Raw genomic sequence first — 17,389 nt, 5'->3', positions numbered from 1 at the left:
GACATCATGGTACGGTAGGCAGCATGGTACGGTAGGCAGCATGGTACGGTAGGCAGCATGGTACGGTAGGCAGCTGGTACGGTAGGCAGCATGGTACGGTAGGGAGCATGGTACGGTAGGCAGCATGGTACACCGCATGTACATATTACTACACTTCAACAGCCTTCATTTGAGATTCAGCACTGCTGTGTCAGTATCTGTAAAATGTGGTTCTGTGGATAACCATTGCTATTTTCATCTCCGTAACACGTAAGACGCAAGAGGAAGTTATCACAGCTACTACAAACTGAAATGTAACAAGTCTTGCAGCTGACGTTGAAATTTTACCATTTCTCTACACATTGATTCACTCCATGTTATGCGTTACCCTGACAACACAGCATTTATCATCCCTGACCCTATCTCATTTTCATGTTGATACCAAGAATAAAGACACCACATGCAGAGAGAAGCTAACAGCAGAGACAAGCTAACAGCAGAGACAAGCTAACAGCAGAGACAAGCTAACACAGAGACAAGCTAACACAGAGACAAGCTAACAGCAGAGACAAGCTAACAGCAGAGACAAGCTAACAGCAGAGACAAGCTAACAGCAGAGACAAGCTAACAACAGAGACAAGCTAACAGCAGAGACAAGCTAACAGCAGAGACAAGCTAACTGCAGAGACAAGCTAACAGCAGAGACAAGCTAACAGCAGAGACAAGCTAACAGCAGAGACAAGCTAACACAGAGACAAGCTAACAACAGAGACAAGCTAAAAGCAGAGACCAGCTAACAGCAGAGACAAGCTAACAGCAGAGACAAGCTAACAGCAGAGACAAGCTAACAGCAGAGATAAGCTAACAGCAGAGACAAGCTAACAGCAGAGACAAGCTAACAGTAGAGACAAGCTAACAGCAGAGACAAGCTAACAGTAGAGACAAGCTAACAGCAGAGACAAGCTAACACAGAGACAAGCTAACACAGAGACAAGCTAACAGTAGAGACAAGCTAACAGCAGAGACAAGCTAACAGCAGAGACAAGCTAACAGCAGAGACAAGCTAACAGCAGAGACAAGCTAACACAGAGACAAGCTAACACAGAGACCAGCTAACAGCAGAGACAAGCTAACAGCAGAGACAAGCTAACAGCAGAGACAAGCTAACAGTAGAGACAAGCTAACAGCAGAGATAAGCTAACAGCAGAGACAAGCTAACAGCAGAGACAAGCTAACAGTAGAGACAAGCTAACAGCAGAGACAAGCTAACACAGAGACAAGCTAACACAGAGACAAGCTAACAGCAGAGACAAGCTAACAACAGAGACAAGCTAAAACAGAGACGAGCTAACACAGAGACAAGCTAGGACCATCTACCTAACACTCCACTAGCTCTGGAGATTCAAGTATAGGTTGTGTTTTTCAGAGATTCCCTAGTGCTCAACAGGCTTGTATGTCTCAGTGGCATACATGTAGATAACCTACTTGTTGTGGCAGAAACGTACGTGATTGGCTATTGCCGACTGTCATGTGTTTCACTGGACTATGTCAAGGGTTCATGACAGAAAAAGGCTAACGCAGAGACTAGCTAACAGCAGAGCTAATGTCTATATATTACCATTTCTATATATTACCATAATCCATGCTTTTGTCACTTCTAGGTTAGACTACTGCAATGCTCTACTTTCCGGCTACCCGGATAAAGCACTAAATAAACTTCAGTTAGTGCTAAACACGGCTGCTAGAATCTTGACTAGAACCACATTTTTTTGTCATATTACTCCAGTGCTAGCCTCTCTACACTGGCTTCCTGTTAAGGCAAGGGCTGATTTCAAGGTTTTACTGTTAACCTATAAGCGTTACATGGGCTTGCTCCTAGCTAACTTTCCGATTTGGTCCTGCCGTACATACCTCCACGTACGCTACGGTCACAAGACACAGGCCTCCTTATTGTCCCTAGAATTTCTAAGCAAACAGCTGGAGGCAGGGCTTTCTCCTATTGAGCTCCATTTTTATGGAATGGTCTGCCTATCCATGTGAGAGACGCAGACTCGGTCTCAACCTTTAAGTCTTTATTGAAGACTCATCTCTTCAGTAGGTCCTATGATTGAGTGTAGTCTGGCCCAGGGGTGTGAAGGTGAACAGAAAGGCACTGGAGCAACGAACCACCCTTGCTGTCTCTGCCTGGCCGGTTCCCCTCTCTCCACTGGGATTCTCTGCCTCTAACCCTATTACAGGGGCTGAGTCACTGGCTTACTGGTGCTCTTCCATGCCGTCCCTAGGAGGGGTGCGTCACTTGAGTGGGTTGAGTCACTGACGTGACCTTCCTGTCTGGGTTGGCACCCCCCCTTAGGTTGTGCTGTGGGGGAGATCTTTGTGGGCTATACTTGGCCTTGTCTCAGAATGGTTTGTGGTTGGTGGTTGGAGATATCCCTCTAGTGGTGTGGGGGCTGTGTTTGGCAAAGTGGGTGGGGTTATATCCTGCCTGTTTGGCCCTGTTTTATCCTGTTTTATCCAGTGTCCTGTGTGAATTTAAGTATGCTCTCTCTAATTCTCTCTATTTTTCTTTCTTTCTCTCTCGGAGGACATGAGCCCTAGGACCATGCCTCAGGACTACCTGGCCTGATGTCTCCTTGCTGTCCCCAGTCCACCTGGTCGTGCTGCTGCTCCATTCTCAACTGTTCTGCCTGCGGCTATGGAACCCTGACCTGTTCACCGGACGTGCTACCTGTCCCAGACCTGCTGTTTTCAACTCTCTAGAGAACGCAGGAGCGGTTGACATTTACTCCTGAGGTGCTGACCTGTTGCACCCTCTACAACCACTGTGATTATTATTATTTGACCCTGCTGGTCATCTATGAACATTTGAACATCTTGGCCATGTTCTGTTATAATCTCCACCCGGCACAGCCAGAAGAGGACTGGCCACCCCTCAGAGCCTGGTTCCACTCTAGGTTTCTTCCTAGATTCTGAGTTTTTCCTATCCACTGTGCTTCTACACCTGCATTGCTTGCTGTTTGGGGTTTAGGCTGGGTTTCTGTACAGCACTTTGTGACATCAGCTGATGTAAGAAGGGCTTTATAAATACATTTGATTGATTGATTAATAATGCAGAGACAAGTTAACAGCAGAGACAAGCTAACGCAGAGACAAGCTAACGCAGAAACTAGCTAATGCAGAGACAAGCTAACGCAGAGACTAGCGAACGCAGAGACAAGCTAACGCAGAGACAAGCTAACGCAGAGACAAACTAACGCAGAGACTAGCTAACGCAGAGACAAGCTAACGCAGAGACTAGCTAACGCAGAGACTAGCTAACGCAGAGACAAGCTAACGCAGAGACAAGCTAACCCAGAGACTAGCTAACGCAGAGACTAGCTAACGCAGAGACTAGCTAACGCAGAGACAAGCTAACGCAGAGACTAGCTAACGCAGAGACTAGCTAACGCAGAGACTAGCTAACGCAGAGACAAGCTAACGCAGAGACTAGCTAACGCAGAGACTAGCTAACGCAGAGACAAGCTAACAGCAGAGACAAGCTAACAGCAGAGAAAGCTAACGCAGAGACAAGCTAACGCAGAGACTAGCTAACGCAGAGACTAGCTAACGCAGAGACAAGCTAACAGCAGAGACAAGCTAACGCAGAACACCACCAACTAGCTCAGATTTTCACCTGCAGATTCAATTAGTGATCCACAGATATGTCTCTGTCTCGGTGACAAAGATAGCCTTACTGTTGTGTTCTTGTTTCACTGGAATTTGTTTATAATATTATAATGTATAATTATAATATAATATATTTTCATAGTAATGGGGAGAAAGAGGTTTCTAAAAAACAAAAGAATTATGAAACAAGAACATTTTACAGACCTTTCATTGTTGGGCAGCCCGCCTGACCTATACAGCAATAAAGAGACATTCACAAAGAGAGTGTGATGAAAGAGAGAGAAGGGGGAGAGAGGGAGAGAGACAGACAGAGAGAGAGATACAGAGACAGAGAGAGACAGAGACAGAGAGAGGGAGAGAGACAGAGAGAGAGAGAGAGAGAGAGAGAGAGAGAGAGAGAGAGAGAGAGAGAGAGAGAGAGAGAGAGAGAGAGAGAGAGAGAGAGAGAGAGAGAGAGAGAGAGAGAGAGAGAGAGAGAGAGAGAGAGAGAGAGAGAGAGACAGAGAGAGAGAGAGAGAGAGAGACAGACAGAGAGAAAGAGAGAGAGACAGAGAGATACAGAGACAGAGACAGAGACAGAGAGACAGACAGACAGAGAGAGAGACAGTTAGTAACACTTAACAATGTATCTCTTACATACATAAATACACATATCCGTAGGAGTGAGAAATGATGGTAAGAACGCGTCTGTATTGAAGCAACTGAATCATCATTCACTAATGTGTCTGCATGTACTGTAATGTAGAAGTAGATATATCTGACGAGCTGTAGTAAAGTAACAACAAGGTTACTCCTTATTTAATGCAACAACAAAACATGTATGGCCACCTACAGAAATGCATAGAGCTAACCTAGAGGGGACAGACAGCAGCCATTCATCTCAGGTGAGGTCACACACACACACACACACACACACACACACACACACACACACACACACACACACACACACACACACACACACACACACACACACACACACACACACACACACACACACACACACACACACACACACACACAGAGAGTAACAATATCTGGGCCCCCAGCTGAAAGGGTGTGATGTGATGTGATGTCTTAGCTAGTGTGACCTCACCTGAGATGAATGGGGAGTGTGTGTGTGTGTGTGTGTGTGTGTGTGTGTGTGTGTGTGTGTGTGTGTGTGTGTGTGTGTGTGTGTGTGTGTGTGTGTGTGTGTGTGTGTGTGTGTGTGTGTGTGTGTGTGTGTGTGTGTGTGTGTGTGTGTGTGTGTGTGTGTCCTTTTACAACAACGTGAAACCTGATTATTCAACGTTTATAAGTTTGTGCCAGTTTTCGAGTCTTATAAAGCAGGTTGTCTCACGACTCAACACACCTGGCTATCTAAAAAAAATACATATATTTGAATCAAACTTTACTTTTAGCCACTACAGCAGAATGAGGACAAGCTCCCGTTGGAGATAGCCCAGTCCAGTGCAACCCAACCCAGGAGGATTCGGTGTTGGGCCTGGCTTGTGTGCTGCAGTGGACTAGGGAATGTAGACTAGCTACTAGCTAGCCTCTGTATGAGCATAGGCTAGCTAGCCCCGTGTAGTGCCCTTTACACAGCTTGATCAACATCACCCAGACCATTTACATCAATCCCTGGTCAGCTCACAACAATAACAGGGTTCAAGGAATGGATACATTTGTGAGAGAGAGTGGCTGGGGGGAGAAAGAGACTGAGAGAGAGAGAGAGTGAGAGACAGAGAGAGAGGAGGGGTGAGACAGAGAGAGAGAAAATAAAGAGAGACAGAGGGAGAGAGGGGTGAGACAGAGAGAGAAAGAGAGAGAGGGGTGAGACAGAGACACAGAGATAGACAGAGGGAGAGAGGGGTGAGACAGAGAGAGAAAGAGAGAGAGGGGTGAGACAGAGAGAGAGACAGAAAGACAGAAAGAGAGAGAGAGAGAGAGAGAGAGAGAGAGAGAGAGAGAGAGAGAGAGAGAGAGAGAGAGAGAGAGAGAGAGACAAGAAAAGGGCAACCAGTGAAGAACAAACACCATTGTAAATACAACCCATATTTATGTTTATTTATTTTAACTTGTGTGCTTTAACCATTTATACATTGCTACAACACTGTATATATATAATATGACATTTGTAATGTCTTTATTGCTTTGAAACTTCTGTATGTGTAATGTTTACTGTTAATTTTTATTGTTTATTTCACTTTTGTATATTATCTACCTCACTTGCTTTGGCAATGTTAACACATGTTTCCCATGCCAATAAAGCCCCTTGAATTGAATTGAATTGAATTGAATTGAATTGAGAGAGAGACAGAGACAGAGAGAGACAGAGAGAGACAGAGAGAGACAGAGATAGACAGAGAGAGAGAGAGAGAGAGAGAGAGACAGAGAGAGACAGAGAGAGACAGAGAGAGAGAGAGAGAGAGAGAGAGAGAGAGAGAGAGAGAGAGAGAGAGAGAGAGAGAGAGAGAGAGAGAGAGAGAGAGGCATCTATGACTCAAAAAGGAGGGAACATGTACAGTAAGGGAAGACCATCTGTTCTGCACATAAGGAAGGATGAGGAAAGAAAAAAATATACTGTTGAGTAAAAGAAAGGGTCTTTATATCCCAGTATTGGTACTTTCGTCTGTGTGGTTCCGCTTCTTCCATTAGTACTTTAACCTCAGTGTAGGTGTGGTCAGAACCAGAGAGAGTCAACTATAGGCTTGTTAGCGATCATAGCGCTAACATCTGCTGCTAGCTACAAACTACAGACATGTGACAGCTGGCATGACTACAGTTAGCCACACAACGCTAGCCCGGCACGCAGAGAACACCTGCTGTTAGAACGCCTGAGAAGGAACATACCCATAATATCCTCAAGGTTAAGATCAGAATCCCCCTGTGATCGCTTCTGGGAAAAATATATATTGGTTTCACTTAAAAACAATAATTGGGTTCGAAAAAATCTTTAAGTATTAAGTAATACAACAACGTCAGCCTAACGAACCGTTTGATAGACAATTCAACGTCAGCCTAACGAACAGTTTGCCAGACAATTCAACGTCAGCCTAACGAACCGTTTGATAGACAATTCAACGTCAGCCTAACGAACAGTTTGCCAGACAATTCAACGTCAGCCTAACGAACAGTTTGCCAGACAATTCAACGTCAGCCTAACGAACCGTTTGATAGACAATTCAACGTCAGCCTAACGAACAGTTTGCCAGACAATTCAACGTCAGCCTAACGAACAGTTTGCCAGACAATTCAACGTCAGCCTAACAAACAGTTTGCCAGACAATTCAACGTCAGCCTAACGAACAGTTTGCCAGACAATTCTCTGGGGTGCAAAGATGCTGTGTGTGACATCACTAGAGTTCTGTTATTATAATCCAATCAGGTGACAGTAACAAAGCCAGTGTCCGCTGTGCGGAACCAGATGAGAGCCAACCAGATGAGAGCCAACCAGATGAGAGCCAACCAGAGCCTAGCAGTAGCCATAACGAGGTCCCAGTCCCAGTTCGTGGAATGTTAAACTATAATGTAAGAAATGCAAACACTCAGATGACAGCCAGGGTCCAGTAGGAGTCATGATGAGAGGGTCACACTCCCAGCAGATGACAGCCAGGGCCCAGTAGGAGTCATGATGAGAGGGTCACACTCCCAGCAGATGACAGCCAGGGCCCAGTAGGAGTCATGATGAGAGGGTCACACTCCCAGCAGATGACAGCCAGGGCCCAGTAGGAGTCATGATGAGAGGGTCACACTCCCAGCAGATGACAGCCAGGGCCCAGTAGGAGTCATGATGAGAGGGTCACACTCCCACATTTTTACCATGTTTTATTGAGGAGATGAAATATCCCAGCAGAGGAGAGGCAACAAGAGATGTGGCAAGGAGAGGAGAGGAGAGGAGAGGAGAGGAGAGGAGAGGAGAGGAGAGGAGAGGAGAGGAGAAGGAGAGGAGAGGAGAGGAGAGGAGAGGAGAGGAGAGGAGAGGAGAGGAGAGCCGAGGAGAGCCGAGGAGAGCCGAGGAGAGGAGAGGAGAGGAGAGCCGAGGAGAGGAGAGGAGAGGAGAGGAGAGCCGAGGAGAGGAGAGCCGAGGAGAGGAGAGGAGAGGAGAGGAGAGCCGAGGAGAGGAGAGGAGAGGAGAAGGAGAGGAGAGGAGAGGAGAGGAGAGGAGAGGAGAGGAGAGGAGAGGAGAGGAGAGGAGAGGAGAGGAGAGGAGGGGAGGGGAGAGGAGAGGAGAGGAGAGGAGAGGAGCACCCCTTCTATCTGAGCAAAGAGAGGACATGTATAGAGGGTGCTTCCTCTCTGAGAAGTGGGAGTGTATTTCAATTGCAGCAAATGACCTCTCCTTCCCTTCCTCATCTCCATGTAACACACCAAAGCCAACCAACAGCAGAGGACATCAGCCTACATCTCTCTAGTAGCTAACCGTCTCACCTTACAAACAATCAACCATGACAGACGGCGTCTGTTCCAGACTTTTAATCATGTATTTATTATTGGTTAGTTAGTAGAACAAGTGCTTGTGAGCCCTTTTCAGCAGTGAATCGGAGTTTATAGCCCAAAGGAACGATAATGGGGTGGCAGGTAACCTAGCTGTTAGAGCGTTGGACCAGTAACCGAATAGTCGCTGGTTCGAATCCCCGAGCCAACAAGGTGAGAAAAAAGATCTGTCAATGTGCCCTTGAGCAAGACACTTAACCATAGTTGCTCTGGATAAGAGTGTCTGATAAATTACTAAAATGTAATGACCAGTCTTCTGACAGGCAACATACCTGCGTACACTGTACTTCAAAATATATAACATCGTGATATATCATATCACAATATATAACATCGTGATATATCATATCACAATATATAACATCGTGATATATCATATCACAATATATAACATCGTAATATATCATATCACAATATTTTTGACGATTTTACGGTATTTTATGTTTTTGAATAATACAAGTTCTAGGTATGTTTTATGAGTAGTAGTTAGTAGTAGTTAGTAGTTCAGGTAGTAGTAGTTAGTACTAGTTAGTAGTAGTTAGTAGTTCAGGTAGTAGTAGTTAGTAGTAGTTAGTAGTTCAGGTAATAGTAGTTAGTAGTAGTTAGTAGTTCAGGTAGTAGTAGTAGTAGTAGTTAGTATTAGTTAGTAGTAGTTAGTAGTAGTTAGTAGTTCAGGTAGTAGTAGTTAGTAGTAGTTAGTAGTTTAGGTAGTAGTAGTTAGTAGTAGTTAGTAGTTCAGGTAGTAGTAGTTAGTATTAGTTAGTAGTAGTTAGTAGTTCAGGTAGTAGTAGTTAGTAGTAGTTAGTAGTTCAGGTAATAGTAGTTAGTAGTAGTTAGTAGTTCAGGTAGTAGTAGTTAGTAGTAGTTAGTAGTTCAGGTAGTAGTAGTAGTTAGTATTAGTTAGTAGTAGTTAGTAGTAGTTAGTAGTTCAGGTAGTAGTAGTAGTTAGTATTAGTTAGTAGTAGTTAGTAGTTCAGGTAGTAGTAGTAGTTAGTATTAGTTAGTATTAGTTAGTAGTAGTTAGTAGTTCAGGTAGTAGTAGTTAGTAGTAGTTAGTAGTTCAGGTAGTAGTAGTTAGTAGTAGTTAGTAGTAGTTAGTAGTTCAGGTAGTAGTAGTAGTTAGTATTAGTTAGTAGTAGTTAGTAGTAGTTAGTAGTTCAGGTACATACCTGAGTGATATGGGCAAAACATCTAGGCCTAGATAATTGGGAACTGTTGGAATCATGAAAATAGAGAATGATTATTCAAATTCATAGTTGAATACATTGTCGTTTGACATGACAACGAATGAATAATCCAGGGAGGAATTATTGACAGGGTAGGAACCAAAGCGTGTTAGTCAGTGTTTCCAGGGGACCCTATTTAGATGTTACATTACCTCGTATTGTTAGCTAGCTGACATGTTTTATGATTGGCCTGTTCCTTTCTGATTGAGAAAATAGCGTTGCACAAACAACATGGTGATCTGTAACGTCTGCTTCCTGCTCACACTCTCAAACACATCGATCCCCTGAACACAGCTCACTGTCCAGATCCCAATCACCTGAATTCTGATCACCTGTTCACACACCTGTATGTCATTATCACACACTATTTAGTTCAGTTCTTTGCACCCCGTCATTGTGAGGTAATGTTTGTTTTGTGACACACTTCTATTCGGAGTGCTGTTTTTCCTGTGATTGAATCCTCCTGTGTATGATAGTTTTGCCTATTCCCTGCCTGTACTTTAGCCAATCAGATTTCCTGTTATCAACCTATTTCCTGATCTCCCGGGTGACGTTACTAGCCTTTTCCCTGCCTGTACTGTTGCCTTTTTGGACCCCCTGTGTATGACCTTCTGCCTGCCCCTGGACCCAGCTACCTGCCTCCTCCTGTGTATGACCTTCTGCCTGTCCCTGGACCCAGCTACCTGCCTCCCCCTGTGTATGACCTTCTGCCTGCCCCTGAACCCAGCTACCTGCCTCCTCCTGTGTATGACCTTCTGCCTGAACCTGGACACAGCTACCTGCCTCCCCCTGTGTATGACCTTCTGCCTGCCCCTGGACCCAGCTACCTGCCTCCTCCTGTGTATGACCTTCTGCCTGCCCCTGGACCCAGCTACCTGCCTCCTCCTGTGTATAACCTTCTGCCTGCCCCTGGACCCAGCTACCTGCCTCCTCCTGTGTATGACCTTCTGCCTGCCCCTGGACCCAGCTACCTGCCTCCTCCTGTGTATGACCTTCTGCCTGCCCCTGGACCCAGCTACCTGCCTCCCCCTGTGTATGACCTTCTGCCTGCCCCTGGACCCAGCTACCTGCCTCCTCCTGTGTATGACCTTCTGCCTGCCCCTGGACCCAGCTACCTGCCTCCCCCTGTGTATGACCTTCTGCCTGCCCCTGGACCCAGCTACCTGCCTCGTCCTGTGTATGACCTTCTGCCCCTGCACCCAGCTACCTGCCTCCTCCTGTGTATGACCTTCTGCCTGCCCCTGGACCCAGCTACCTGCCTCCTCCTGTGTATAACCTTCTGCCTGCCCCTGGACCCAGCTACCTGCCTCCTCCTGTGTATGACCTTCTGCCTGCCCCTGGACCCAGCTACCTGCCTCCTCCTGTGTATGACCTTCTGCCTGTCCCTGGACCCAGCTACCTGCCTCATCCTGTGTATGACCTTCTGCCTGTCCCTGGACCCAGCTACCTGCCTCCTCCTGTGTATGACCTTCTGCCTGCCCCTGGACCCAGCTACCTGCCTCCTCCTGTGTATGACCTTTGCAAATAAACACCTGCTGCGCCCTGCGCTTGAAACCAGCTCTCTGTCTCCCATCGTGTTCATTACACAAGACTGTATAGCTAGCTATGTTTGCTCTGACTAGGGTTGAATGGCGGGAACCTGATTATCGAGATTTACCGCCCAAAACCACTCCCTTTTTTCTGCATAAATAACTGTGAGAAACCAATAAATTATAATAAATGATTTATATGAACAGCATGGCGTGTCTTCTCTACGGCCTCTGAATGATGAATCATCAATGCTCAAGGTGGGGACAGACAGCCCATCACAGACTGACAGCCCATCACAGACAGACAGCCCATCAGACAGACAGCCCATCAGACTGACAGCCCATCACAGACAGACAGCCCATCAGACAGACAGCCCATCAGACTGACAGCCCATCACAGACAGACAGCCCATCAGACAGACAGCCCATCACAGACAGACAGCCCATCAGACAGACAGCCCATCAGACTGACAGCCCATCTCAGACAGACAGCCAATCACAGACTGACAGCCCATCACAGACTGACAGCCCATCACGGACTGACAGCCTATCACAGACAGACAGTCCATCACAGACTGACAGCCCATCAGACTGACAGCCCATCTCAGACAGACAGCCAATCACAGACTGACAGCCCATCACAGACTGACATCCCATCACAGACTGACAGCACATCACAGACTGACAGCCCATCTCAGACAGACAGCCAATCACAGACTGACAGCCCATCACAGACTGACAGCCCATCACGGACTGACAGCCTATCACAGACAGACAGTCCATCACAGACTGACAGCCCATCAGACTGACAGCCCATCTCAGACAGACAGCCAATCACAGACTGACAGCCCATCACAGACTGACATCCCATCACAGACTGACAGCACATCACAGACTGACAGCCCATCACGGACTGACAGCCCATCACGGACTGACAGCCCATCACAGACAGACAGCCCATCACAGACTGACAGTCCATCACAGACTGACAGCCTGTCACAGACTGACAGTCCGTCACAGACTGACAGTCCATCACAGACTGACAGCCCATCACAGTTCACAATGCCTGTAGATTTACAGTATAATCTGATCATGGAGACTTGTTTTCTTATGACAGGTTGGCCTACATTACCTCCCTTATCTTACCTCATTTGCACACACTGTATATAGACTTTTTCTACTGTAATATTGACTGTATGTTTTGTTTACTCCATGTGTAGCTCTGTGTTGTTGTTTGTGTCGAACTGCTTTGCTTTAATCTTGCCCAGGTCGCAGTTTTTAAATGAGAACTTGTTCTCAACTGGCCTACCTGGTTAAATAAAGGTGAAATAAAACAATTCAAAAATAAACATTTGCTGCAACATAGTCGGTGCTACAATAATATAGACTGAATGAGCGTCTAATTTACCATCTCCATCTGGCTTTTTCGGGGGTCACCTTGTTTTTTAATTATAAATATATTTTTTTTTTTCCTATTGCAGCTGCAGAGTTGAAGAACAGCCTATCACTCGAATACCGTTGCTTTAAAACACCAATGAGCCCTCTCTCGCAGTCCTTCTCTCTCTCTCCATCAATTCCATTCAAATTACATCCAAAATAGATCATCCTGTTCTAGTTTGATATATAGCCCTAAACAGTTGAAGTCGATAGTTTACATACACTTAGGTTGGAGTCATTAAAACTTGTTTTTCAACCACTCCACACATTTCTTGTTAACAAACTATAGTTTTGGCAAGTCGGTTAGGACATCTACCCTGAGCATGACACTAGTAATTTTTTCAATAATTGTTTACAGACAGATTATTTCACTTATAATTCACTCTATCGCAATTCCAGTTGGTCAGAAGTTTACATACATTAAGTTGACTGTGCCTTTAAACAGCTTGGAAAATTCCAGAAAATGATCTCATGGCTTCAGAAGCTTCCCACAATAAGTTGGGTGAATTTTGGCCCATTCCTCCTGACAGAGCTGGTGTAACTGAGTCTGAGCTTTTCAGTCCTGCCCACAACATTTTCTATAGGATTGAGGACAGGGCTTTGTGATGGCCACTCCAATACCTTGACTTTGCTGTCCATAAGGAATTTTGTGAAGTATGCTTGAGGTCATTGTCCATTTGGAAGACCCATTTGCAACCAAGCTTTAACTTCCTGATTGATGTCTTGAGATGTTGCTTCAATATATACACATATTTTTCCTTCCTCATGAGGCCATCTATTTTGTGAAGTGCACCAGTCCCTCCTGCAGCAAAGCACCCCCACAACATGATTCTGCCACCCCCGTGCTTCACGGTTGGGATGGTGTTCTTCGGCTTGCAAGCATCCCCCTTTTTCCTCCAAACATAACGATGGTCATTATGGCCAAACAGTTGTTGTTTTTTTACCTTTATTTAACTAGGCAAGTCAGTTAAGAACAAATTCTTATATTCAATGACAGCCTAGGAACAGTGGGTTAACTGCCTTGTTCAGGGGCAGAACGACGGATTTGTCAGCTCGGGGATTTAACCTTTCGGTGACTAGTCCAACGCTCTAACCACTAGGCTACGCTGCCGCTGCCGTTTCATCAGACCAGAGGACATTTCTCCAAAAAAGTACGATCTTTGTCACCATGTGCAGTTGCGAACCGTAGTCTGGCTATTTTATGTCGGTTTTGGAGCAGTGGCTTCTTCCTTGCTGAGCGGCCTTTCAGGTTATGTCGATATAGGACTCATTTTACTGTGGATATATAGATACTTTTGTACCTGTTTCCTCCAGCATATTCACAAGGTCCTTTGCTGTTGTTCTGGGATTGATTTGCGCTTTTCACACCAAAGTACGTTCATCTCTAGGAGACAGAATGCGTCTCCTTCCTGAGCGGTATGACAGCTGCGTGGTCCCATGGTGTTTATACTTGCGTACTATTGTTTGTACAGATGAACGTGGTACCTTCAGGCATTTGGAAATTACTCCCAAGGATGAACCAGACTTGTGGAGGTCTACAATTTTTTTTCTGAGGTCTTGGCTGATTTCTTTTGATTATCCCTTGACGTCAAGCAAAGAGGCACTGAGTTTGAAGGTAGGCCTTGAAATACATCCACAGGTACACCTCCAATTGACTAAAATTATGTCAATTAGCCTATCAGAAGCTTCTAAAGCCATGACATAATTTTCTGGAATTTTCCAGGCTGTTTAAAGGCACAGTCAACTTAGTGTACGTAAACTTCTGACCCCCTGGAATTGTGATACAGTGAATAATAAGTGAAATAATCTGTCTGTAAACAATTGTTGGAAAGATGACTTATGTCATGCACAAAGTAGATGTCCTAACCGACTTGCCAAAACTATAGTTTGTTAACAAGACATTTGTGGAGTGGTTGAAAAACGAGTTTTAATGACTCCAACCTAAGTGTATGTAAACTTCCGACTTCAACTGTATTTACCCAAGAGAACATATAGCTAGCTACCGTATGTATTGGATAACAACACAATCATTTGGGCTTTTTTTGGGCTTGGACTCATTAAATGTATTAAACATATACATATGTCTCATCAGGCTCATGTAGCTTCAGGTTTGAATATTCTATCAAAGCTCTAATCAAATCCTGACAGTGGCCTATTTATATGTTTTATAATGCTTTTGAATGACACTTCCAGTTTTGGCAGGAAATACCGAGTTACCCGGGAGAAAAGTGATTTATTCTCGGGATGGAACATTTGTAAAATACCGGGGGAAAAATATTAAACTCTAGCTCCAACTCTTACTGCAGTATTGTTGTTGCCAACCTCTTGTTGAATCTATCTGATCACTGCAGAGTGAACAGGAAGACGGTGTTCGTGACTCCGTGGTCGAGCAAACACTCTCTCCTTGATTTTACAGAGGGTTAGGGGTCACATTTAACAAACCAAACATTGAAATACCGTTATAGAAGGTAAAGTTAAAAAAACATGAAACCGGTCCGTGCATCAATACCTGTTTACAGTGAAATAGGCTGTACCGTCCAGCCCTTTTGTCAGGTAGCTTGAAACACCATGCTAACTGTTGAGCAGTGGAGTCTGTGCTCTTAAAGGTAACATACACACACACACACACACTGAAAGGTAAACGTAATGACTTACTGTCTGTGGCTGTGTGGGTGGCTGGTGGGGTTTCCCAAGGTGGAACTATTAAGTCTCTCTGTCCTCTCTTTCTCCATCCTGTTCAATCTCTCCTTCTCCATCTCCACGAAGCTGGTCCCTGTCCCGGTCGAGATGGTCCGCGTTAGCCGTGTCCGTTTAGGGGTCTGTGGGGTGCGGGGGGTCTGGGTGGTGACGGGGGTTTGTTTGGGGGTTTGGGGTGTACGACGGGGGGTCTTGGGGGTTTGAGGGGTGTGTTTATCCCATACAGGTACCGGGGGTGCGGGGGCCGGTATGGCTGTAGTGTTGGTACTGGTACTATAAAAGGACTGGGTCTGAACCGGGCAAACTGGTACGGAGGGTATGGCTGTAGTGTTGGTACTGGTACTATAAAAGGACTGGGTCTGAACCGGGCGGACTGGTACGGAGGGTATGGCTGTAGTGTTGGTTCTGGTACTACTACAGGACTTGGTCTGAACTGGGCGAACTGGTACGGAGGGTATGGCTGTAGTGTTGGTTCTGGTACTACTACAGGACTGGGTCTGAACCGGGCGGACTGGTACGGAGGGTATGGCTGTAGTGTTGGTTCTGGTACTACTACAGGCCTTGGTCTGAACCGGGCGGACTGGTACGGAGGGTATGGCTGTGTGGCTAGTTTTGTTGGCGGGTGGTGGCGGTGGGCAAGGTGGCGGTGGGGGTTCAGGGGGTAAAGGTCGCTGGCGGTCCAGGCGTAGATCTTTATTCTCCTGGGCCAGTCGGTCTAACTGGACCTCCAGCTCATCGATACGGTACCTCTGGGTGTCCAGGAGCTTCTGCTGGCTCTCTATGATGTTGTTGAGCTCCAGGAGGTACTCCACGGCCCGGTTAGGGTCCACGGCCCGGTTAGGGCTCTCTGGGCTGCCCTGGCCGTGACCCTGACTAGCCTCCATGCTGCGGGTCTGGTCCTGGTCTCAGTAATCTCACAGGTGATAGGCTAACAGGCTAACAAAGGGACCAGTCCTGAGCTGTGATAGACTAACAAGCTAACAAAGGGATCAGTCCTGAGCTGTGATAGACTAACAAGCTAACAAAGGAACCAGTCCTGAGCTGTGATAGGCTAACTGGCTATTGAAGGGACAAGTCCTGAGCTGTGATAGGCTAACTGCTATGCCCTCCCCCCCACCAGATAAAAAGTGGGGGGGAGAGGGGCGACTTTAAAAAGGTCCCTCTAGAGGATCAAGATGTTATAGTTCCTGGTTTTGCCCTGCCAGAGACGTCGGTTGGCGCCTCGAACATCTGGGTGGTCCAATCAGGTCAGGTGATCTTGAAGGGGGTAAGAACCCATCTTCTGAAATCATATAACACAACGTCCCCAAGTCAAATAGTTTTCCTATAATAGTCTGTTATTTCCACAGAAGAAGAACAGGGGCCCTTTTCCAAAAAGGACAGACAGGAAGACCATGTTCCATGGAAGAAAAGTAAAGGGGTCCAACTCTTTCACTTGATCATCCCTGGTCCCCGTTGAATACTTCTTGGATAGGATCATCTTTGAATCGACATCTATTCAAAAAAGAAGAAGGTAAAATGAACATGACACTTTTGTTTGTTCTGTCACTGATCTGCAGATAAATTATGACTTCTCTGTCTATCTTATTTGTGAGATCCTTGAGTACATGCTCAATAAAATATGTTATTATTTGACAGTTTATCTCACAAACAACAAGGATCCCCTGCTGTTTTTTTATTGTAATCTGGTGAGTCATTCCTCAGGAAAAGAGTTCCAGGAGATCTCCCTTCTCTGTGTCTCCTCTGGGTGAATGTGTTCTAATAGCAGGTAGGAGTGTCTACTCTGGGTGAATGTGTTCTAATAGCAGGTAGGAGTGTCTCCTCTGGGTGAATGTGTTCTAATAGCAGGTAGGAGTGTCTCCTCTGGGTGAATGTGTTCTAATAGCAGGTAGGAGTGTCTCCTCTGGGTGAATGTGTTCTAATAGCAGGTAGGAGTGTCTCCTCTGGGTGAATGTGTTCTAATAGCAGGTAGGAGTGTCTACTCTGGGTGAATGTGTTCTAATAGCAGGTAGGAGTGTCTACTCTGGGTGAATGTGTTCTAATAGCAGGTAGGAGTGTCTACTCTGGGTGAATGTGTTCTAATAGCAGGTAGGAGTGTCTACTCTGGGTGAATGTGTTCTAATAGCAGGTAGGAGTGTCTACTCTGGGTGAATGTGTGTTCTAATAGCAGGTAGGAGTGTCTACTCTGGGTGAATGTGTTCTAATAGCAGGTAGGAGTGTCTACTCTGGGTGAATGTGTTCTAATAGCAGGTAGGAGTGTCTACTCTGGGTGAATGTGTGTTCTAATAGCAGGTAGGAGTGTCTACTCTGGGTGAATGTGTTCTAATAGCAGGTAGGAGTGTCTACTCTGGGTGAATGTGTTCTAATAGCAGGTAG

At 45.8% G+C, this 17,389-nt stretch overlaps 1 protein-coding gene across 2 annotated transcripts in view; it reads right to left on the bottom strand.

Moving 5' to 3' along the window:
• Positions 1 to 17,389, bottom strand: part of LOC139557907 (IQ motif and SEC7 domain-containing protein 1-like) — a 295,692-nt gene that overhangs the window by 273,907 nt on the left and 4,396 nt on the right. The window contains exons 3-4 of one of the 2 annotated variants that reach the window (XM_071373240.1): positions 14,972 to 16,507; positions 3,850 to 3,876 (exon numbers count right to left, since the gene is read on the bottom strand). In XM_071373240.1, the coding sequence (XP_071229341.1) occupies positions 3,850 to 3,876; positions 14,972 to 15,897 (953 nt within the window). In that variant the 5' untranslated portion in view covers positions 15,898 to 16,507. The remainder of the gene's footprint in view (positions 1 to 3,849; positions 3,877 to 14,971; positions 16,508 to 17,389) is intronic. The other variant, XM_071373241.1, reaches the window with a different exon arrangement.

The sequence above is a fragment of the Salvelinus alpinus genome, chromosome 28, assembly GCF_045679555.1.
Source record: "Salvelinus alpinus chromosome 28, SLU_Salpinus.1, whole genome shotgun sequence".
Taxonomy (NCBI): Eukaryota; Metazoa; Chordata; class Actinopteri; order Salmoniformes; family Salmonidae; genus Salvelinus; species Salvelinus alpinus.
This window is presented reverse-complemented; position numbering and strand designations above follow the sequence as displayed.